The following is a 25,784-nucleotide window of genomic DNA, read 5'->3' as shown; positions in this document are numbered from 1 at the left end:
CAGCATTGCTGTTAGAGAGTCCTTTGACTGCAAGGACTGTGTATGTTTTTCCAACATGACTGGCACGTGCACACCCTGATCACCAGGTGATAAATCATCTAAAGGTTACATTTTCTGGAAAACGAATCAGCAGAAATGATGTATGTAATATTTATCTTATTGTTTTTCTGAGTTGTATGTATCACCAACTCCCCATCATATGTTCATCATGTGGCATCTATGAAACCCACATAAAACCTTTTCAGCATTGGGATTATAATTCAGTATATCCCTTACCATTTATATTGCTAAAAATTTGTACAAAGGTTATAACTACATTTTCGGTAACCATTGGATTCATCCAGTGTCATGACTATCATTCATTTGTATGTTAACAAGTGAACAAGAAATCATATTGTATCAAAATTACATTGTAGTCAGAAGTGTAACTATACTTACATAATTTGTTTAGTTATTTATGTATCAATATGTATGATGTTTGTTGGCCATGTCCTATGCACAGTTACAGACATATTTAATTGCCGAGATTGTGATATTATCCTCTCTAACAAATATTTCTTTGTGATCTTACAACATCATCTCAGCCAATTTTCAGCTGTCCTCTGGTACTGAAACTGCCACAGGTGAACATGTTTCTGTTTCACTCTGTTGCTCTCAATGTACTGGGTTCCTCATCATCTTCACCTCTCTATAGCAATGTATTTGTACCCAGTATTTATCACAGTGGGCCACTACAATACACACTGCTATCCCCACAAACTTTATCTGTAAGTCAGGCAGGCATAAGAGAAATGCCCATTGAGCCCTCATTCGTTCTAATAAAAGGTGGAGGAGGGAGAAAGAGAGCTCTACTGTGGTCACCTGCATTGGTCCTTTATGCAGAGTCAATGGTGCCAAGTGAAAATGTGTGCCAAACTCATACCCAAACCCATGATCTCCTGATTACTAGGCCGTTGTGTTAACCTCTACGGCACCCAGACACAGTGCTTATCGCAGTTGTGCAGACTGTCTATGTATGCCTCTTGGCCAAACCACATTGCCGCCTAGCACCATCTATGCACAGTCCTTGTCCATGTCCTCCATGCTTGCTAATTTTGGATTCGTGTTAGAGGTCGGACATAAATGTGCATCCACAATGAAGGTTGTGGATTCATTGCCCATTGGAGCCAGTGCTAGTGTATTGAGCTTCTCTTTTAATAATATGTCATCATTTATGAGTAAATAGGTGATGTGTCAGTGCTCTGGGTAGAGATCTGTGGTGCAGATGTCTCTGTGTTGTGTTTCCTGTGTAATGATTTCTGAAGGTGGGAAAAATCGAGATTTGAGCACTGATTGAGTACTTTGTAGAGAGAAGTTTTAAAGCAAAGAAAATTCATGCCAGTTTTGAGAACACAGGGAAGGACTCTGCTCCTGTATTCAGCTGTTGCCCAGTGGACTAATGCGTTTAAATTTGTTTGGGATGATATAGATGATTCTCCACGAAGTGGTCAGCCAAGATGTGTCACTATCCCAGAAATTATTAAAAAAGTGCAGAAAGTGGTTATGGGAGATCATAGACTGAAAATGTGAGATCTAGTGCTTCACAGTTGAAAGTCATCCAAAGTATTCCCAGCTTTCAGACTTTTGTCATGTTGTATTGACCATTGGGGTGTATTGTTGCAATGGTACGTGTATCCATGGTTCATATAATATGTGATATGTGTACCAAGTGTTTGTGTATCTCACCCCCCCCCCCCTCTCTCTCTCTCTCTCTCTCTCTCTCTCTCTCTCTCTCTCTCTCTCTCTCCCTCCCTCTCCCTCCCCCCCCCCCCTCTCCCCCTGTGTCCACCTCCTCCTGCTCCCTCTCTGTCTGTCCATCTACACACAAATATTGCATATATCTCCTCCTTCCCCCTCTCCCTGTCCATTTCCTCCACCCTCTCAGTGTCCATTTTCCTCCCATGTCTTTCTGTCTTGTGTCCTCCTCACCATCTCTCTGTGTGCATCTCGTCTATCTCGATCCATCTCTCCATAACCATTTCATCCTCACCTCTCTGTCCATTTCTACTTCCCCCTCTGTGTTTATCTCCCATTCTTACCTCTCTGTCTGCCTATCTCCTCCCCGCATTATCTGCTCACTCGTCCTCCCGCATCACTATCCATCTCCTCCCTCCTCCTCTTTGTCTATTTCCTCTTCTCCCCTTTATGTTAATCCATCTCCCCTTCCCCTTCACTATATTACGCTCCCACTCTCTCTGTCCAATTTCTCTTTCCCCTTCTCTCTGACCTTGTGCTCCTCCCTCTCTTTGCCATTCTTCTCCCCAGCCTCTCATACCAACACTCCCTCCCTCTCCCTATACCTCCATTTCCTACTCGCAGCTCTCTGTCTGGCTATCTGCCTGCTCCTCCCCGTTTCTCAGTCCATCTTGTCCCCACCCTGTTTCACAATCCATCTGCCCCCCTTCCACTCTCCTCAGCCGTGGTCATCCGTATGTGTTGACCCTGTAAGGCATGCCACGCTACCTGCACAACTCTCTTGTCATGCAAGGCAACCTACATGTCAGCAATAAACCCTCATTTTTGCCTGTATCACTGATCCTATGAGAGCTAGGAGGTTCTAACCCTCATAGTGCTGGTTTTCATGTTGCACACAGTGTGTCCACGAATATGGATGCAGAAAGCACATATCTTGCACTCCCTTCTGACCATCTCAATTTTTCCATGTGTCCACGACCCCTGTCCACCTTTGTCCTGCCTCTTACCCCTCCTCCACTTCCCACCTGTCTCTGACCATGTCGTCCACCGTGTCCTCTCCTTCTCACTGACCAGCTTCACCTCCCACTCTCTCTGACCATGTCCTCCTCCTCCTCTCTATCTCTCCCCTCCACCCTCTCTGTCTGGCCATCAACTCCTCCTGCCACCTCACTGTCATTCCACTTTTGTCTATCCAGCTCTTCCTCCCCCTCTCTCTTTATCCAGTTCCTCTTTACCCTCTTTCTCTGTCCATGCGCTACTCCCACCGTAGTATGTCCATGCCCCTCCCCCCTCCCCCCCCCCCTCCCCCCCCGCCAACTCCATGCTCGTTTCTCTGTCCGCCTCACCCCTCCTTTCATTTTCCAGCTCCACCTCCACTATCTCTCCACTCAGCCATGTCCATCCACATGTACACCTCCTGGAATGCATTTCTAGACTACCCACACAACATGCCTGTCATGTAGGGCATCCTAGATATCAGAGGTTACCAACCTTTTTCACAGCCATCTCCATCCTTATGGGAGCTAGGTGGCTCTTAGCCCCACCGTACTTCTTCCCTGATAATAAGTAGGATGCAAACCAAATTTGTTTACTGATTTTGCTGGTGCTATGGTGACGTTTCTATGGTAACACCTCAGTGTTGATGGTGCTATGTTGATGGATATTGGTTTGATTTTGTAGTTGATAGTGCTTCATAGTTGGAAGCTGTCCAAAGCATTCCCAACTGTGAGGACTTCTGTCATGCTGTGTCTACTATTGCGTATCATTGCCATGGTTTATGTATCTTTGGTCCATTTATCTGCACTTACTAAATGAAACTGTAATGAAATGTGCTGCTTCTCTTTGGAACTTGTCTATTTCCTCTATCAATCATATCTAATGTGGATCCCAGACTGATGCGCAGTATTCAAATATTGCTCAAACAAGTGTTTTGTAAGCAACTTCCTTTGTTGATGAACTCCATTTCCTAAAACTGCTTCTAAAGCATCTGTCTGGAATCAGCCTTACTCGTGGTTAATTTTCTGTGATCATTCCACTTCAGATCACTCTGTATGCATCTTCGTAAATATTTTATGTTGGTCAGTTGTGTCATCATACAGTTAGGTGTCTTTCTGTTTATGGTTTCACAATGTTACCTTTGCTTATGTTGACAGTCACTTGCTACTCCCTACACCAAGCATTAGTCCTCTGCAGGTGTTCCTGCATTTCGCTACAATTTGCTAACACTGTGACTTCTCTATATACAACAGCATCATCTGTGAAAAACCTCATGGCAGTGCCAATGTTATCTTGTAGTTAATTTATATAAATTGTGAAAAGTGAAGGCCCTTTAACACTCTCTTGGAGCACACCCGAAGTACCTTTTCATCTGAAGATCTCTCTCCATGTAGAATGGCATATTGTGCTCTGTTTGCTAGAAACTCTGCAGTCTGGTCGAATAACTGGTCTGATATTCCGTACATTCATATTTTGTTCATTAGGTGGCAAAGTGGAACCGTATTCAATGCCTTTCAGAAGGCAAGGAACATGGCATCTACCTGGGCCCCTGTCTCTTCTGCTTTGTGGGGCATTTTGGAATGCAAGGAACACAGTGTCTACCGGGATGCCAGTATATAGTGCTTTGTAGACCTTGTTTATGAGCAGAGCAAGTTGGGTTTAACGCAATCGTTGCTCTCATCCAAGTCCACTCCCTCTCTGTCCATTGCCTCCTCCCCCTCTCACTATCCATCCCTTCTATCGCCCTCCTGCCTCTGGCCATCACCTCCTTCTGCCTCTCTGTCTGTCTCCTCCTCCTCCTCCTCCTTTCTCTATCACCCTCATCTGTCCCCCCCCCCTCCCTCTCTCACCCTCTCTCTCTCCCTCCCTCCCATTCTCTGTACATATAGCCACTGCAAGGCATATCGATACTACCCACACAACATTCCTGCTATGCAAGGCAGCCCACATGTCTGGGACAGAAACACGTTTTTGCCTGTTTCGCAAATTACACACACACACACACACACACACACACACACACACACACACACACACACACACAAATCAATTTTTGACAATGTAATGTAATTGGATAGGTAAAAAAATCTACTCGCCAAGCAGTGGCAGAACACACACATAAAAGGAGGTTATAATTAGAGAAGCTTTTGGAGCCATTGGCTCCTTGTTATGGCAGAAGGGTTAAAATGGGAAGGAAGAAGGCTGAAGGAAAAGGACAGGAGAGGTCTAGGGAAAGAGGTAGATTTTGGAAAAATTACCCAGAAACATTGAACATGGGAGACCTACCCAGCGGGAATTTTAGAACATGTTTTTTGCTCACTTATCATGTCATTTCTGGAAACCCAGAATCTACTCTGTAGGAATCAACATGGATTCCGGAAACAGCGATCGTTTGAGACCCAACTCACTTTTTTTGTTCGTGAGACCCAGAAAATATTAGATACAGGCTCCCAGGTAGATGCCATTTTCCTTGACTTCTGGAAGGCGTTCGATACAGTTCCTCACTGTCACCTGATAAACAGAATAAGAGCCTACGGAATATCAGACCAGCTGTGTGGCTAGATTGAAGAGTTTTTAGCAAACAGACTACAGCATGTTGTTCTCAATGGAGAGACGACTACAGACGTTAAAGTAACCTTTGGCTTGCCACAGGGGAGTGTTATGGGATCATTGCTTTTTCACAATATATATAAATGACCCAGTAGATAGTGTCGGTAGTTCCATGCGTCTTTTCATGGATGATGCTGTAGTATACAGAGAAGTTGCAGCATTAGAAAATTGCAGCAAAATGCAGAAAGATCTGCAGCGGATAGGCACTTGGTGTAGGGATTGTGAATACATAGAAAGGAGGAGCCTTTATTGTATGATTATATGATAGCAGAACAAACACTGGTAGCAGTTACTTCTGTAAAATATGTGGGAGTATGCGTACAGAACGATTTGAGGTGGAATGATCATATAAAATTAATTGTTGGTAAGGCGGGTGCCAGGTTGAGATTCATTGGGAGAGTCCTTAGAAAATGTAATCCATCAACAAAAGAGGTGGCTTACAAAACACTCGTTCGACCTATACTTGAGTATTGCTCATCAGTGTGGTATCCGTACCAGGTCGGGTTGACAGAGGAGATACAGAAGATCCAAAGAAGAGCGGCGCGTTTCGTCACAGGGTTATTTGGTAAGCGTAATAGCGTTACGGAGATGTTTAGCAAACTCAGGTGGCAGACTCTGCAACAGAGGCACTCTGCATCGCGGTGTAGCTTGCTGTCCAAGTTTCAAGAGGGTGCATTTCTGGATGAGGTATAGAATATATTGCTTCCCCCTACTTATACCTCCCGAAGAGATCACGAATGTAAAATTAGAGAGATTCGAGGCCGCACGGAGGCTTTCCGGCAGTCGTTCTTCCTGTGAACCATATGCGACTGGAACAGGAAAGTGAGGTAATGCTACATAAAGTGCCCTCCGCCACACACCATTGAGTGGCTTGCAGAGTACAAATGTAGATGTAGATGAGAAGGAAAGGTAGATGTATAGAACAGGCTCATAAAACTGTGAATCTCTATTTCTCACAAATGGTAGAGAATTGCATCATGATAGAGTGGTATGGAAGAGGGGAATTGTCCTATGCAAACAGGGAACCAACAAACAATGGAAGAGACAGACACAACCACAATGCTCCCCACAGTGCCCAATAAGCTAGTAAACATGCTTACGAATCAGGGAGCAATGAAGTGCATTGTGGAATGTGACAAACAAGAAGTGACATTATTGTAAAAGTAGTATGCATAGTTAAATTTGGTAGTAAGTGTAGTTTTTTATTTATAGTAGAAATAGTTCTCCGATTATTATTATTATTATTATTTATAGTAGAAACAGCTGTGGTGATGGGAGGTAGTATTGTGTAGCAGATAATAATGTATACTGCATAATTTATGTAAGAATCAATAGGTTCTGTGTTTAAATTATTGGTAACAGGCTATAATGGAGTAAATAAATAAAACAGACAGTAGTATCTATTATATCAGTCATGTGGAAAATATGTTTCTGGTATCAGTCATCCATTTTATTTGCAACATGAAATAACTGTATGAAAAATCTTTTCAGATTACAAATTTGCTTATTTAACTTATAAGCCACAAAGAGATGAATTCATTGAACACAGCTTTGATTTCCTTTATTTCTCATCAGTTTTATTTTGGGGAAAAAACACTCGTAGGTATTTGATTACAATCATCCTGTGCTTGTGTTATTTGAATTGGTAAATTTTAAACACGTCAAAAAATGAGGGAAGATCTGTTGTAGTTGATAAACTCCCATGATCAGAAATTTATTTTCTTACAATACATTTTTCTTAAGATGAGAATCCACTTACTGATAAGAATTCTGAAGGTCAGTGAAGGTAGTGGGGGCTGTTTGTAAGGAAAAGGCACTGTATTAGTACAAGTTTTCTGGGCCTGACAGTGTAATGTATACTGACTCAGAGCTTAAGTGTTTTCTGTTCTTGCAATAATCAAGCATTTTACTTCTTTATGTACAGTGTATGTGATATTTCTTTTTTATACATTGTACGAAGTTTATTTATGGTACAAAATTTATCACTGTTGCGGCAGAGGTCCTGCTATTTTACGTATGGATGAAAACTTTTGTGTTTTTTTTTATAGGTTATGAATGAAAAGCTGAATCATTGTTTTGAGCTGGTTGAACTACTGTCTTCCCATCTGAATGACCAGCACCACACTCGCCTCGAATGGATGATAATAGCTTTAATCATGATTGAAGTAATTTTTGAGATTTTACATTATATTGAGAAGTTATCTTAGTTTCTTCTTCTTTTTAAAACTTGTACAGAATTTTCTGAAACAAAAACTGTAAACTCTGAATAATGTCTATCCTCGAGAGGACCACCGAAGAAATTATGCTTCTGTCAAATAACTGACATTTTATATTTTTTTAATGATACGCTTATAGAAATGCATTTTGTGTTAACCTTATTTGTTTCTTATAATAGAAACACATAAAATAGATGGATGGATATAAGTGTTCTGTGCTGTTTAAATGTGTGGCGTTGAAGTGGTGTATTATGACAATGTGCCAAAATATATTTGCTTTGGAGAAACAAAAACACCATTCAGTTTTCTGTTTTTGTATAATATCCTCTGTATTCACTCCTTCAGTGATATTAAACAGACTAAAATACTCATTGCACACAAAATGTCAGATATAGATAGGTCTTAAGTTGGACAACCTCATATACACAGTCTGATCAAAAGTATACAGACACTTATTGGCAGGCATTAATATGAGAGAAAGCAGATGGCAGTTATAAGAGTCGAGGGGTATGAAAGGGAAGCAGTGGTTGGGAAGGGAGTTAGACAGGGTTGTAGCCTACCCCCAATGTTATTCAATCTGTATATTGAGCAAGCAATAAAGGAAACAAAAGAAAAGTTCGGAGTAGGTATTAAAATCCATGAAGAAGAAATAAAAACTTTGAGGTTTGCCGATGACATTGTAATTCTGTCAGACAGAGCAAAGGACTTGGAAGAGCAGGTGAACGGAATGGACAGTGTCTTGAAAGGAGGATATAAGATGAACATCAACAAAAGCAAAACAAGGATAATGGAATGTAGTCGAATTAAGTTGGGTGATGCTGAGGGAATTAGATTAGGAAATGAGACACTTAAAGTAGTAAAGGAGTTTTGCTATTTGGGGAACAAAATAACTGATGATGGTCGAAGTAGAGAGGATATAAAATGTAGAATGGTAATGGCAAGGAAAGCGTTTCTGAAGAAGAAAAATTTGTTAACATTGAGTATAGATTTAAATGTCAGGAAGTCGTTTCTGAAAGTATTGGTATGGAGTGTAGCCATGTATGGAAGTGAAATGTGGATGATAAGTAGTTTAGTCAGGAAGAGAATAGAAGCTTTTGAAATGTGGTGCTACAGAAGAATGCTGAAGATTAGATGGGTAGATCACATAACTAATGAGGAGGTATTGAATAGAATTGGGGAGAAGAGGAGCTTGTGACACAACTTGACTAGAAGAAGGGATTGGTTGGTAGGACATGTTCTGAGACATCAAGGGATCACCAGTTTAGTATTGGAGGGCAGTGTGGAGGGTAAAAATCATAGAGGGAGACCAAGAGATGAATACACGAAGCAGATTCAGAAGGATGTAGGCTGCAGTAGGTACTGGGAGATGAAGTAGCTTGCACAGGATAGAGTAGCATGGAGAGCTGCATCAAACCAGTCTCAGGACTGAAGACCACAACAACAACATGTCCACCCTTCACATTTATGATGACTTTCAGTGATGCATGTTAATGTCTGTGGAGGAATGGTAGCCCATTATTCCTCAAAAGCCAAAACCAGAGAAGATAGTGCAAGGTTGCCACAGATTCTGGAAATCAGAGAATATCAGGGAATTTCAAACACGTCAGGGAAATCAGGAAAACATCAGGGAAATTTGGAAAAAAACACTGGAAAAATCTCATTTTTGTCTCAGTAGATGAAATGCATTGTTTACTGAGTTGTCATGCATCGTCACTGGTTGGGTGCAGCTGAGTATGCGCCCTGTTTCCCTACTCCATCATTTCTACTGCTTCTTTCCTTCCTACTAATCCCCTCAGCTTGCAGTCAGTCCTGCCACCATTTCTTGCTGCTAGCCTAGCAACAGCCGATGAGAGGCAGGGAGACACGAGGAGTCGTTTGTTTTGGTCTGATTCTCAGAGACTGTAGACGCAGGAGCCAGAGTTGCATGTGAGTGATTGTGCAGTTGTGTGTGTGCTCTTGTTTTCTGACAAAAGCTATGGCTGGAAATTTAGTTGTGAGAATGTGATCATGTATTCTACATGCCTGTCTGCGGCTTAGCAGTCATCTTGATGGTGAGTTGGTACCTATCTTCATTATTATTGTTTCTGACAGTATTTGAACAAGTTATCTGTTGCATGGATTGATCACCGTGGTCTCATTTCAACAACATGCTGTCTGTGGCTCGTGAATTGGTGGCCACACAAGTGGGTTTCTTCAATGGGCCACAACCGGAGGCCATTTCTGGGGGTGTCTGTAATTGATCAGGCTTGCTGATCTGAAGCCATTCTATTACCACCAATGTGCAGGCCCTGCCCATCGGATCTAGTCTCACCAATCCGTGCATAGGTCGGGTCTGTTTGTGCGTGGCGTAATGCAGCAGATTTTCACGGTTTATCCATGGACTCAGGACTGTGGTGCTCCTCAGTAGGCCAGAGGCCATGGACAATGGATTTCAGGAATTGTGACTGTCTCACCGCAAGTAAGTGTTGCATTTTATAGACATTTTATTTGTTGTATTACATTTTCGCACTTCATATATTAGAAAGTATGGATGGTAAGAAGAAGAAAATTGTATCAGTCTCTGGTAGTTTGTATATCATGTACTCATATATTTCTTGAAAAAAAAATCACACACTACCTGTAAGATAATAGATATAACACATTGGGTAATAACTGACAATAATGAACATAGTAGAACTGTATCTTTATTGGTGGTCACCTATAGTGTTGGTTTACACAATTCTTCCCCACCTTATAAGCTACTTTCAATAGGCTTACTTTTTCTGAGGTTATTTCTGAAAACAGTGAAGGTATTTTAAATGTGTGTTGCAACTCCAAAGAAACACACATTTTTTGTCACAAAATGTGTTTCATTTTATTGAAATAAAATAACATCAGTGGTTTTAATGAAACACACACACCATTTGTCTTGATTTCTCCATCTAAAAACAGTTCATTACAAATGATGTTGATATTAGTACTCTTGCTCATATCAGGAAACGCTATTTCATGCAATTTTTTGTGTCTGATCTCCTCAATGCACTGTGGTTTTTGTCCATTAGTAAATGAAGTCTGTCTGGAATGTCACTGATGGATTTGTTACTCAGGTTGCATCCAATGACTAGCCCATATTCAAAGACACTGAAAACTCCTGACTGACTCACTCTGCTGTTACTGCTAATACTCCACACCTTTCACACTAACTAGTCCACCCCTTGTAATATCTAGTCCTCAATTCTACATTACGTGGGGTGTTAGGATACTTGTAACTAGATAATGTATCACCATACTCTGCTATTGTGTTGGAAACTAAGAGATTCCTATTTCTGCGTCCCAACAAGGAACTGCTTGATTACATAGTGTATTTATCATGAGTCCAATTAATACTGTGTTTGTAGTACATTAGCCACTTAAAATGTATATCATTACCCAAGCTTTTGTGAAACTTTACCTTCATCCTCATTCGCAGGGCATCAGATATCCACACCAGAACATCCCTCATGGGTCTCAGTACTTGAGCAAGGCTTATTACCAATAGTTGTTGCCACAGCAGTTACATAATAATTGTTTCTAAAATGTGGATGGCTTAGTGATAAGCCATTGATTGTCTGTTATGATTCTGCCAACTAGGGGTGTGAAGTGGAAATGTTGATTACCCTATTATTGTGGTTGTGTTATTTCATTGTCATTACAAATGCTCTTCCATCAGGGCCTGATCCACATCACACACAAGGAGTTACAGCCAGTCCCGCAAAAAATTATCTGATCCATGTAATAAATTTATGAGGTCTTTCAAATAATTTGTAAGTTTTGTGTAGCAGTTTATGCTCATTAGTGATTAAATCAGAGATAGCCATCGAGTTGTGGGTAGAGCAGTGCTGTGGCCGTGATGAATGGAATAGTTCACTATGTTATGTGACTAGAATGTCATCAGACATTGTTGACACAACAATCAGTTACAGGATGCCTAAGATAATCAATATCAGTACCTTTGATGAAAATTGCTTGACATGTGGGGTGCTCAAACTGTAATCCTGCATTTACAGGAAGCAAGCATTGGGGGCCTGCTCCAAAGTCCACAAAATCAAAATGAAATTTCATGCCTTTGAATGTGATCAATATAGATCTATAAAATGTAAACCTTGCCATCAAAGCACTACATTCCTTCTTTGATATCTTCATTATTGAATGAGGATGGGAAACATTACAGCAAACTCGTAAAGCAATTAATAATTTCCATATGCATATTTATTGTGTTACCAGAGGTGACCCATCCTATACACAAATATAAGAGGTTAATTATTTGTTTGATAACAAAAGTAAGCTCATCAAAAAATTTATTAAGTAAAAGTACTAGATTATTCATAATTACTTCCAGGGTTCTTGCACAAAAATTGCAAGCTATACAGGAAAATAGACACACATCAATGGCTAGAGCATCTCTCCAAGTTTTTAAGTCTCATTACAGATGATCAATATGGGTACTGTTTGTAACTCTGCAAGCATCAGTATGTAGTCAAACTCTTGCCATATAGATCCCAACAAGTCACAGTCAATACCAGCAACTGCACCAATTATACTTCCTGGCAACTTTTCCAAATTAAGTGGCAGTGGAGGCAAGAACACACCATCTTTGACATAACTCTGTAATAAGAAATCACATCGAGTTAGGTCAGGTGACCGTGGAAGCCACTGAACAAGAGGAGATTTAACATTGGAAGTGTGTCCAAACCAATGCTGAGGGGGAATTCGGCATTAGTATAATCATGGATAACTGATAGAAAGTTTGTTGGAACATTGTCTTGTTGCAAAATGAAGTCTCCACTGTCTTGCTGTAAGTGTGACATAGGTCTTGTCTTGCAGCGCATCCAGGTACATGAAACAAGTCAGTTTTCTCCACAAAGAAACATCATCCATGAACTTTTGAAGAAAAAATGGTGCAAAAGATATTGTGAACTTTCGGTGAATCACAATCTTACCCGGATCTTCTATTCCCAGACACATTAGTGATGACGATTCACCTTTCCTGACACATAAACATGGTCTGCAAAAAACTGTGTTCTTCCAGTAGCTGCTGCAAGTCATTACAAAAGTTAGAATTATACTCATTGTCCCGAGTAGCCAGCATATGTAACAGCTGCAGCAGGTATGGTTTTACATGCAGACACTTGCATAGAATACGTCAAGACAGTTGACTGCAATATCTGCTGTTCTCTGCTCACGCATGTTGTTCTCCAGGCTCCTGAAAAATGATTCCCACACACTCCATCTTCTCTGCCGATGATCCTATGGATTGTTTTGTGTGTTGGAGCTTTTACCTCATATTTGATGTGGAATAATTGCTGACCGGTGCAGTTGACTCACATTTAGCAAATTCAAGGGCAGGAAACACACAGATCGCTTCATTATATGCCATGATGTGAAATACTTCCCCTGTAGTGTGCACTTTGCAAGTGTATTACAAATCAAAACATGTAGAGATGCTGTTCTTTTCATAATTGTTAATACCTTTTTTCTTATTAATTACTTATTCCTTATTTTTTCATTTTACTTTAATTATAAAACATGAACATTTCAATCAATGGTGGAATTCATTTTCTTATATCTAGAAATCGTGAGGACTAAACTTTTCGTTTCCAATCGTAAGCTCCAGGTGTTCATGACACTTGAGTACTTTATTCCTTATTCTAATTCCTTGTACTATTTTTTCCTTAGTACGTACTAGTATTATTTATAGTAGTTTGTAGTCTGGAGGAACTCTGGGCAACTGAAAGTTTTCTTTTCGACACTCGTACATTCACATAAAACATAATAATGCTAGTGATATATAGAATTCAAACTTAACAGAATAATTCCTATTCAGTGTGTGACTTCTGTCATGATACTGTCCTTTTCCCCTAGGATCAGTACCTATACCTTACATGTGGGCTGACCCTATGAGTTTACTTCCTCCTTCCGTTCTGGTAGGTACGCCCCTTTATAAAACATTCCTATTCATCAGGCCACAGGTCATCCTATCTCTGTGTAGGTAGACGTGTCCTATATCCTTAAGCCGTCGGCACACAAGCCGTGCATCCAAATGTTGAGCGTTGAGCGTGCCGAGTTTCTGATGTCATAGCGTGGAATAGCACGTTCCAGAGTCTCTCCGAACATGCAGAGCAATATCAAGCATGTCAGATATTCTGAGCATGCATCTCAGTGTTGACCAATCAGATGGCACTATTCCACCTACATCAAATGCACGCCATCTCCCTTCAGCATTGAGCTGTGAGGCGCCATATTGGCATTAAGTTCAAGCCTTTATGTAATTATATCGTTTCTGAGCACCAGCAATTTGAGAATCATTCGAAAACCCATTATTAACTGCATGATTTGTTGCAATAAAAATAATGAGAGACATCATATTCGTGGCAAAAGAATTATTGTAACTTGCGTTTTATTAGAGTATGTCATTTGAAGATAGTGACACACTGAGGATCCACCAAAAACACATTGTTCTTGGTACAGTTTGTTATAATTAAATTTCAGTTAGTAACATAGCTACGGTTAAATCATTGAGCAACTGGCAACATCTTAGAATTGGCCATAAATGAATTGTTGTCACTTTATCATAGTGAGTAGTGTTGTTGATTCATGACCAGATACGTGATCTGATGATGGTTTGCGTCTCGCCAAGTCTAAATATAATTTTCCTAACATTTGCATGTATAATATGTTCTGATGCTTAATTATTAGTTTAATGTAAGTATATACTACAATGTTTGATGTTATGTAAATATAAGTTCACCTTTTTTGAGGAGTGAGTTTGTTTGATTGGCTTGATCTCCAGGACAGCTTGTGCTACTTGTATAAAGATATTTTGTTCCTTTTTCTTTTGAGTTTTGTAGTTTACATGTTGTAAAGATTCTGCTACTGGGTAGGAACAGTGATCAAGTAAGAATGACCTTAGCGTTTTACTAAAATGTGGGAAAGATAAAATAGTGTTTATCTGATGTGGAGAACTATTGCAAATTTGTGTCGCACTATTTGTAATGGAACTTTTATAAGCCTGTGTCCTTATTGATTCAACTTGGTACTCCCTTTTTGTCTTAAAACATGTACATCAATACTGAAGTTTTTATTTGTGTATATTATATATAGAACAGTGTGACTAGGATATGAACAGTGGAGGAAATGTGCATTTTAATGGAGCTAATGTGGGAATTTTATGCATGCCTGTTGAGTAAACAGTGTGATTTACGAACTAGAAACATCCCACAACTGCCACTTGAGTGCATTGCGATTGTGTATACCACATTGGGGCCCATGTACCGTATGCACAAATCGCATCGTTCATGAGCGTTCAGCAGCACGTTGAGCTTAGCACGCTCAGCGTTAACGTTTGAGAGCACGGTCCATGTTCAGACGGCTTTAGCAAATGCCAGGTACGTCCCCCTTATCCTTTATGAGTAGGCCTCCTGGTTCATTGCCCTAGTATACATATTTATGTACACTATAATTAAATATTTCCTGGTAAAATAAAAATCTATTTTACACTTCTCTCTCACTTCTTATTACCTCATTTAATACCCTAGAGTCCTCCTCTACTTTTCAACTTCTATAATCTTAGTAGTTACTATGTCTACACATATTACTCAACTCATGGTAGATACTGTGTCTGTCTATTTTGTTCGAGCCCCACTATCTTACTATTTATCTGAGTATTCGCTACCCTGACTTTTCTTAAATAAGCATCACAATTTACTCCAATCTGGCTTGTGTTCTCCTTCATTACTCATGCTTCCTGCGTATGTGTACTCGTTGTAAGATCATCACAGTTTTTCTCTACTTATGTACGAATGCAATATGGGATCTTCAATGTTCTTTTGTATATATTCTTTGTGTGTATGCATAAGTGTGTTTGTGTGTTCTGATTCTTTGGCCTTCTTATGCGAAAATAAAAGTTAGGTCCTCAAAATATAAGTAAGAAAGGAAAAGATAGAAATGGTTGCTAAGATCGAAGAAGAGAAAGGAGACAGCCCCAAAGACAGGAAACCCTTCTCACCCCCCTTCCCCAAGATCCCTACCTCTGTGGTACTTGAGTGGGAAGCCATAGGAGGTATGGTTTTAAATCATCTCCTACAGAACAGACATTCCCACCTTCACCCTTGAAGTCCCTGAAGAAAATTTTAGCAACCCTATGGAAATGGCAAATGGTGAAGAATCAGTCACACTTGTTTGTGAGGGTTATTTGAAAGGTGTGATGTGTGTTCTGTGTTAGCCGTGATTTATATGTGGGTGTAAATCCTGCCCTTATTTACATTACCCACCCCTTCCAAAATCAATACAAACCCTCCTGTCTACATCACTCATGAAAGGTATAAAATATTCTATACAAAATAGAACAGTATACGCTATAGTGTCATTATTTAATTATTCACCCAATGTTATATGTTCTGCTAACATAATATTCACTTCCATTTATTAAGACATATATTCATTAGGAAATATAAATTTGAACTGTGGACTGACTATGGCGGTACGTCTGTCGAAGAATAATGTAGCTGTCCTAAGGCCAGCTCAGCGAGGACAGAAACCTCGTGTAGAGCAAAAAGGCAAAAGCTGACTTGACTATATCACATTCTGCATGAGAATAGTATTCCCATGACCGAGGGAGATAGGAACTGACCAGACACCTAATATATCCTGTCCCAAGGCTGTGCCAAATGACTGAGATCGGAGACAACATGTATGCAGTTCTGTGCCTCATGCTGCAGCCGAGCAAAGCCATGACATCTAACTGACTGGAAGAAGAAAATCTCTTACCAGGAGCAATTTTGCACGACGTAGTAACAAATGCTCACTGGTATGTTTCTCTCACAGCCAAGGATGACACAATCAAAAATTCATAGGGAGTTAGAGGTTGTTAGTAGCCTAAATGACTGGAACAAGTAAATCTCTTACCAGGAGCAATTTTGAATGATGTAATAACAAATTCTAGCTGGTAAGGTTTTTACCAGTACCTCTAAGTGTGGGAGGACAGAATAGTTTAAGAGTTTGGGGAATTCGGTGCATGAAAATTATTACAGGAGAAACACCATGTTAACGTCCCTAGGGGATACGTGACTCTGCCCGGATCCCATGGATACGATATTAGCTTCACTTGAGCAAGAGCAGAGCAATACTTCTCTTTACGTTTGTGAATCTTCAGGTTTTGGCGGCGCAAAGACTGTTCCATTAAGTTTCGGGTGTGCAGCCGCAAGAAATCTCCTTCTTCTTCTTCTAATATTTCGGCTGTATAACGTTCAGCCGAAATATTAGAAGAAGAAGAAGGAGATTTCTTGCGGCTGCACACCCGAAACTTAATGGAACAATTCTCTTTACATTTCTTTGGACATTTTTCCCATTGCAAAACAATCACCACTTCACTAGGTAACACAACATTAGGCAAATTTTTCTACTTGTTCCTGGATAAGTTTGACTTCTCTCCAGAGTTCGTCTATGCTCTTCCTGGTATCAGTAAGTTCAGAAGAAGCCATAGGCGGTACATTCCCGGATGTTATTCTCTCAGTGATTTTCTGATCTATAATTTCTTCTACCTGTCCATCCAGTCTACTTATACTTACTATATCAGAGTTAGCTATTCTCTCGTGGAAACTTCTTTCTACATTTTCTACTCGTGTATTAACACCTGTAATTTGCGATTGGATTATTGGTATTAATTCGCTGTTCTTATTGATGCTCCCTTTTACAGTGTGCAGTCTCTGTTTTGCAGCATCAAACTTAACATTACTCACATTTTCAAATGATCCTAACCTTCCACTAAGTTCAGAGTCCACATTGTTACATTCACCTCCAGTATAAAATTCTAACTTTTTTATCAAATCCTGGAATAGATCATTCTGTTTCTGACTAAAGTCAGTGAACAGTTGATTTACATGGAGGTTTAAAGAGTTAGTTACTTCATCCTTTAAATCTAATTTCAAATCCCTTACTTTATTATTTAAGTCGTCAAATTCAGTCTTCGTAGCCCCCATGCTTTCACATAGACTACCAAATTCTTTGCTTTGCGATTCTACTTTGGCATTCAACAAATTTAATTGAGAATTTACTGAGTCTAGTACTTTACTTAAGATTTCATTTTGAGCCATTGAAGCTGCACTCTGGGCATCTAATTTAGCATTTTGAGCTTTGATTAGGTTTACTAATTCAGACCAGTCTGGCCCTTGTTTACTAATTTTCATAGCCATGCCTGGTTCTGATATTTCTTCAATTGACTGTTCCTGATCCATATTTTTATGATATTTAGACCCAGTAATCATTTAAAAAAAATTCAACTCTGAGTATAATAACTACACCAATAAAGTCACTCTACTGTTTGTATCACTTCTTGCTAAGGTACTAAAGTTCTATTTTGCGCTCACCCAGCGTAGAATTCTCACAATGTACATACGCGGATGTGATGGCAAGTCAGCACCGGTGAATAGCAAGCCGGCGGCATCAGACGTTGGTGTCAACGTCAGCATTGGTAGGCAGCTGTGGAAGCAGGTTAGCACCGGTGAACCACAACTGGTGTCGTTACGTCAGCATTGGCATTGCCACAATGTGTGTGAGAGCTGTATACTCCCCCCCATTGGAGCTTCTTAGTTGAATTATTTTCATCGTATCTCTTCTTAGTCTAATATGTCGAGGTCTTCTTTCCAGTCTTTTAATGTTATTGCTTTCTTACATCTTTCCTTTTGTTGCATCCACAAATTTTTCCATTTGATTTTTGGACTTAATCCAATTACACTAAACAGTTCTCTTGTCTTGTATATCTGGTTGCTATAGCAATGCATCATATCTTTTTCTTTCATTTCTTCTCAAAATTCCTATTTTTCGACTCCTTTTCACTGGTTGCCATGCTCTAATGCTTTAGACAATAGAATGTGTGCAGTACATATACAAACTTTGTTTTCACCAATTAACGGCGTAGTTAACTATGCAGAATAACATTATCGCATTCCACATATAAATATCTTCATGTTCTTATATTTCACTCGCTTTTTGAGCTTTAGAAACACTTTTACTTACATTTATAAATGAGTTGGTTTAAGAACCACTCATAATTTATGAACATGTCTTGCTTCTAGCAAGTCCAACATATGAATTACTTAAAAGTCTAACCTCCTTTCTTCATTTGTCTTTAACAATCATCACAGTCGCTAAAATCAGAGAATACTACATAAACACTGCTTGTTCTTCTGTACACATGCACTGAAACCCTATGGATAGTACAGCAGGTACTTGTTGACCGCCGTGTCCACAATTTGCTCGTGACTGTTTTTAGACCTGCACACACAAACGTGCAATGCACAGTAGGTCAGATTCATCTCTCTCACACTTCTATTTAAAATATCGTGGGTTCGAGATGGAGGAAGGCCAAGTGGTTCTAGAATTTACACAGAAATTCTGTAAGTACTGCAAGACTTTGAAGAGAGAGCGCTGAACTTGGTTAGTCCTTACACCAACTGTGTTCTGCAGGGATCTTGAGGACACTGTTGTAGTATGGGCCCATGGAGAATAGAAATTCAAGAAGTTCTTACAGTATCTCATCTACATTCATAACAATATCCAGTTTGCTGTGGAAACAGAAAAAGGATGGTTGGTTGTCACTCCTGGATGCTCTAGAGCAGAGCATTCAGTTTATCATACCCCTGCTCACTCTCATTACTATTTACAGTCATTCATTATAAACCATGGGTGTGGTTAAAACACTTGTACATCAACTGCGTACTCTTTCCAAATCAGATAGTTTGCCTAAACAGCCTACCCACCTACAGGCAGTATTCAGGGAAGATGGATATTCTGACTTTAACAAGGCACCTGTGCGTCAAAGCAAAAATCTAGCTATTGTTTACGGAAGATAGCTTACTAGCAAAATTCAATGGAAGGTAGCTTACTAACAAAATTCATGTTTCACCAAAATAATCAATTTTTCAAAATATAATGTAATTTGGTAGATAAAAAAAATCTACTCCCCAAGCAGTGGCAGGAGAGCACATGTATAAACATACTGAAATTTAAAAGCTTTTGGAGCCTATGGTTCCTCCTGGCAGAAGTGTTAAAGGAGAGCAAGGGAAGTGACGGAAAAGGGCTGGTGAGGTGTTGGAAATGGGGAGAGTTTGAAAAAGGCACCCAGAACTCCAGGTTATGTAAGATTTATAGAACAGGATGGGAAGGAAGAACCAATTGTTGGAGATTGCATTTGATGAACTTTAAGAACATGAAAGCTTAAAGATGGAAGGCATGGTAGTATGCAAGATAGGGATTACTGAAAAAACATTATGCACACGTTAATAAGATTGGAAAGCTAAGTGCATTATATGTGGTAAACGTGGTGAGAGGGGAGGGAAAAATAGACAGATCAGAAAATAAAGGATGCATAAAACTAAAAGGGAATGAAGAAAGGACTAGTTATTGAGATGAAATGCTGAGATGAAAGAAATTAATGTAAATTAAGGCCAGGTGAGTGGTGAGAACTGAGCATATGCTGTAATGCCAATTCCCACCTGGTGTAGGGTAGAATCCGGATGGCACTAGTAGTGAAACAGGGACTGAGGTCATGGCTGTCATGTTGTAGAACATTTCTGCAACAGAATATTTTATGTTGCCAGTATACATCATCTGTCTGTGCCCATTCATCCAAACTGATAACTTGGTGGTAGTCATGCCAATGTAAAAGGCCAAACAGTGTTTACATAAGAGCTGGTACATGACCTGTGTCATTTCACAGGTTGCTCTTCCTTTGACAGTATATGTTTTTCCAGTCACAGGGCTGGTACAGGATGAGGATGCATAGTGCATTAGGAGCCATAGGGTAGAAGGAGCATAGGGCCTGACAATGATATTATGGGGATTGGGAGGGCAACAAAAGGCTCTCTAGGTGTGGTGGGCAAAATGTCAAACAGAATGGACCTCATTTCAGAGCATGATTTTAGGAAGTAATAGCCTTATCAAAATAGCAGATTTCTGCATTGAAGACCTTTATTATACTAAGTGACAAGAGGTGTACCCCCAAAGTGATTTTTTTGTAGGGATCAGCAGTATCAGGATTGGATGTGATGGCTGGGAAATCTGCTTTTGAACTAGGCTGTTGGGGTAATTACGTCCAGTCAAGACTTAGATGATAATGGTGGTGTATTGCTTTAAAGAGTGTGCATCTGAACAAATATGTTTGCATCAGATGCCAAGGCTGTATGGGAGGGAATGTTTGACATGGAAAGGATGTCAACTGTCAAAATGTAAGTACTGTTGTTTGTTAGTAAGTTTAATTTGAACAGAATTGTGTACCTAACCCTCGATGAGGATAAGTCAGCTTCAGAGAAAGTGGCATGGGATTTGGAATAAGACCATGTGAAATGATATTGGGGGAACGCATTTAGAGATTCCAAGAATTTTAAGAGGTCAGCCTCACTATGAGTCTATATGGCAAAGATGTCAGCAGTGTATCTAAACCAAACCAGGGGCTAAAGGCTTATGGATTCTAGGAAATGCCCCTCCAAGTGACTCATCAAAAGATTGGCATAGGAAGAAGCCACCCTGGTTCCCATGGCGATGTCCATAATGTGTTCATGTGTCTGCCCTTTAAAGGTAAAGTAGTTGTTGGTAGGTATAAAATTGATTAAAGTGAGCAGGAGAGTGGACACTGCTTTTGAAGCAGACATGCAAGAAAAGTGTGGTGGACTTGATGTCTGTCTGTGAAGCATTCTTGATAAAGGCATAGAGCATCTCATCCACTGCACACAGCTATGCCATACATTAAGAGCACGTGGTCAAGCTCACCATTCATGTTCTGTTCCATGCTCCTTGTATGCTGGGTAGCACTCAAATGAGAAAATCCCCATGTTATCGTTCGGTACTTTCACGTACAACACCACCCAGTGACACATGACAACATTTTGTGGTTATGGGTGCTACGCAATTCTTACATAGTGCCACACATGCCCTAGAACTTTGTCACAACCTTTCTGATACACCCTGTACATACTTATCCACTTCCTCATTACAGGTCTAGGTCCTCCTCATTTGTTCCTTTGACCCTATTCTTCCCATACCACATACACTGAGGTACATCATCCTGTTTTCAGTTTTTTACACCCTCTCTCTCTCTCTCTCTCTCTCTCTCTCTCTCTCTCTCTCTCTCTCTCTCTGTCTGTCCCCCCTCCCTACCTCCCTCCCTCCCTCCCTCCCTCCCTCCTTCCCCCTCTACCCCCTCTCTCTCCCTCTACCCCCTCTCTCTCCCTCTACCCCCTCTCTCTCTCCCTCCCTCACCCCACTCTTTCTCCCTCCTCTATACACTCCTTTGAGGCAAGTTTGCTTCTATATTACCCTAAACACATAGACGGTTGCCTGGTTGACCTTTTGTCTGTGTTCTAAGTGCTCCTTTGTACAACCTTACCTAGTAATCATTATAAGAGACTTATCAGTATCTTATTGTAGTTGATTTCTATTGCCATTGAATAACTGAATATAGAACTTTTATTAGGTTACCTAGTAATCATTATAAGAGACTTATCAGTATCTTGTTGTAGTTGATTTCTATTGCCATTGAATAACTGAATATAGAACTTTTATTAGGTTATCCCAAGTTAATATCATCTTATAGTATTGCGGGTGCAATGGAGTAGCTGGGCAGTTTGGATGTCAGTGCAGAGTTTTGACTTGTCACAGCTGACCCCCACCAAACCCACAAACATCAAAACAATTCCTCCATACAGCTCAAATGTGTGCAAATAGAAATTTTTACATTCTGCTCTGGCAACCACCTTTTATTCCAAATTTTCTTAAATTTTTTGGCAAATACTGCTTAAATGACTAACAGTCCTGAAATGGAGTGAGCTACTTGTCAGTCATCAGATATTCTGTAGCGGTATATGCTTACATCTTTTTTTTTTTCTGTAAGAACCAGAAATTCATGGACAAAAAACTTTTGACATACTTAATGTGTAAATACCAAGTGACACCAGCTTTTTTAATTTTTTTATTTCTTGTTTCTCTGCTGGGCTCCTGTGGCTAAATGGCTGCTTGTTTTACTTAGTTTTACTGTTGGTATACTGTATATACAAAAAAGGAGCCATTATTCACAGTGGCCATATCAACAGTGGATGTGGCAGTAATATCTGAATAAGTATCCTATTTACTTCCTTCAACCTTATCATGTTCATTATTCAAGCTCAGAGAATAATTTCACAGATTCATCACCATCTTCATCATCATCACCAAAAAGTAGTTCTGTGAGAATTTTCAGGCATTTTGCAGAAAGGAAATATAAAACCCTCACCATCTTCCTTGCGACTAAGAGAAGACAAAATTGATTTACAAAAATTATTCAATAAATAATTTCATTTACTTTCATGCAATTGAATAGATATTTTATCAGATCTGTAGACTATACCTTGAGGCAGAAAACACTCTCTCATAAAGGGTGCTCACAATAACAGAAGAATACTGACAATCGTGAGGTCAGATGCACAATAATGGCAGTTTCACTTGAAACAATGATACCATCAGTGAGTTCAATTACACTATTCCAAACATGTGCACAATAAAAGAAAATTCACTGCAGTAGAAAATTTCAGAAAGGCAAAAGAAAATTATCTCAGGTCATTTTGATCCTACAGAGTACTCATTTATTTGCGAAAGAGTCCTTCATCCGAGAACAGGCTATCACATTTACATGATTTAACAACCGTAACAGTCGTATCTTTGTTGTAAACACATACTAGGGAACATGGATTTGAAGGAAACTGTAATTTAATATACTTACATAGCGTTCTATGTATCAGTGTGGAGTGTCAGGTACCCTTAACTAGGCAGATAGGTTAGAAAATTTAAAAAGGGAAATGGGTAGGTTTAAGTTAGATATAGTGGGAATTAGTGAAGTTCGGTGGCAGGAGGAACAAGACTTCTGGTCAGGTGAATACGGAGTTATGAATACAAAATCAAATAGGGGTAATGGAGGAATAGGTTTACTAATGAGTAAAAAAATAGGAATGCAGATAAGCTACTGTGAACAGCATAGTGAACACATTACTGTAGCCAAGAATGACACAAAGCCCATGTCTACCACAGTAGTACAAGTTTATATGCCAACTAGCTGCGCAGATGATGAAAAGATTGAAGAAATGTGTGATAAGATAGAAATTATTCAAATAGATAAGGGAGACGAAAATTTAATGGTCATGGGGGACTGGAATTCGATAGTAGGAAAAGGAAGAGAAGGAAAAGTAGTAGGTGAATATGGACTGGGGGCGAGAAATGAAAGAGGAAGCTGCTTGGTAGAATTTTGCACAGAGTGTAACTTAATCATTGCTAACACTTGGTTTAAGAATCATGGAAAAAGGTTGTATAAATGGAGGAGACCTGGAGACACCGGAAAATTTCAGATTGATTATATAAAGCTAAGAGAGAGATTTTGGAACCAGGTTTTAAATTGTAAGACATTTCCAGGGGCAGATGTGGACTCTGACCACAATTTATTGGTTATGAACTGTAGATTACAACTGAAGAAACTGCAGAAATGTAGGAGTTTAAGGAGATGGGTCCAGGATAAACTGAAAGAAGTAGAGATTGTGGAGATTTCAGAGGAAGCGTGAGGGAACAATTGACAAGAACAGGGAAAAGGAATACAGTAGAACAACTGAAAGAACTAGATATTGTAGAATGTTTCAGGGGGAGTATTAGGGAACAATTGACAAGGACAAGGAAAAAGAATACAGTAGAAGAGCGAAGAGAAGAAGAATGGGTAGCTTTGAGAGAAGAAATAGTGAAGGCAGCAGAGGATTCTAGTAGATAAAAAGATGAGGGCTAATAGAAATCCGTGGGTAACACAAATATCGAATTTAATTGATGAAAGGAGAAACTACAAAAATGCAGTAAATGAAGCAGGCAAAAAGGAATACAAATGTCTCAAAAATGAGATTGACAGGAAGTGCAAAACAGCTAAGTGGGAATGACTAGAGGACAAATGTAAGGATGTAGAAGCATATATCACTAGGGGTAAGATAGAAGCCATCTACAGAAAAATTAAAGAGACTTTTGGAGAAAGAGAACCACCTGCATGAATATCAAGAGCTCAGATGGTAAAACAGTCCTAAGCAAACAAGGGAAAACTGAAAGGTGGAAGGAGTATACAGAGGGTCTATACAAGGGTGATGTACTTGAGGGCAATATCATGGAAATGGAGGATGTAGATGAACATGAGATGGGAGATATGATACTGTATGAAGAATTTGACAGAGCACTGAAAGACCTAATTTGAAACAAGGCCCCAGGAGTAGACGACATTCCATTAGAACTACTGATAGCCTTGGGAGAGCCAGCAATGACTAAACTCTTCCATCCAGTGGGCAAGATGTATGAGACAGACGAAATACCCTCAGACTTGAAGAAGAATATATTTATTCCAATTCTAAAAAAAGAAAGAAGGTGCTGACAGTTGTGAAAACTACTGAACTATCAGTTTAATAATTCACGGTTGCAAAATACTAACACGAATTCTTTATAGACGAATAGAAAAACTGGTAGAAGCCGATCTTGGACAATATCAGTTTGGATACCATAGAAATGCTGGAACATGCAAGGCAGTACTGACCCCAAGACTTACCTTGGAAGCTAAGTTACGGAAAAGCAAACCTAAGTTTATAGCATTTGTAGAGTTACAGAAAGCTTTTGAGTATGTTGACTGGAATACTCTCTTGCAAACTCTGAAGGTGGCAGGAGTAAAATACAGGGAGTGAAAGGCTATGTATAACTTGTACAGAAACCGGAAGGCAGTTATAAGAGTTGAGGGGCATGAAAGGGAAGCAATAGAAGAGAAGGGAGTGAGACAGTGTTGTAGCCTATCCCCAATATTATTCACTCTGTACATTGAACAAGCACTGAAGGAAACCAAAGAAAAATTTGGAGTAGGAATTAAAATCCAGGGAGAAGAAATAAAAACTTTCAGGTTCGCCAGTGGATTTGTAATTCTGTCAGAGACAGCTAAGGACATGGAAGAGCAGTTGAACAGAATTGGCAGTGTTTTGAAAGGAGGCTATAAGATGAACATCAACAAAATCAAAATGAGGATAATGGAATGTAGTTGAATTAAATCGGGTGATGCTGAGGGAATTAGATTAGGAAATGAGACACTTAAAGTAGTAGATGAGTTTTGCTATGGCAAGGAAAGCATTTCTGAAGAAGAGGATTTTGTTAATATCGAGTATAGATTTAGTTTCAGAAAGTCTT

The 25,784-nt window shown here is 39.7% G+C and overlaps 1 protein-coding gene across 1 annotated transcript in view; it reads left to right on the top strand.

The window, feature by feature from the left end:
• Positions 1 to 7,843, top strand: part of LOC124545394 (required for meiotic nuclear division protein 1 homolog) — a 91,290-nt gene extending 83,447 nt beyond the window's left edge. The window contains exon 6 of the mRNA XM_047124310.1: positions 7,389 to 7,843. Coding sequence (XP_046980266.1) covers positions 7,389 to 7,547 — 159 coding nt within the window. The 3' untranslated portion in view covers positions 7,548 to 7,843. The remainder of the gene's footprint in view (positions 1 to 7,388) is intronic.
• The last annotated feature ends 17,941 nt before the right edge of the window (positions 7,844 to 25,784 follow it).

This window comes from Schistocerca americana, chromosome 8 (genome assembly GCF_021461395.2).
Source record: "Schistocerca americana isolate TAMUIC-IGC-003095 chromosome 8, iqSchAmer2.1, whole genome shotgun sequence".
Lineage (NCBI taxonomy): Eukaryota > Metazoa > Arthropoda > Insecta > Orthoptera > Acrididae > Schistocerca > Schistocerca americana.
This window is presented reverse-complemented; position numbering and strand designations above follow the sequence as displayed.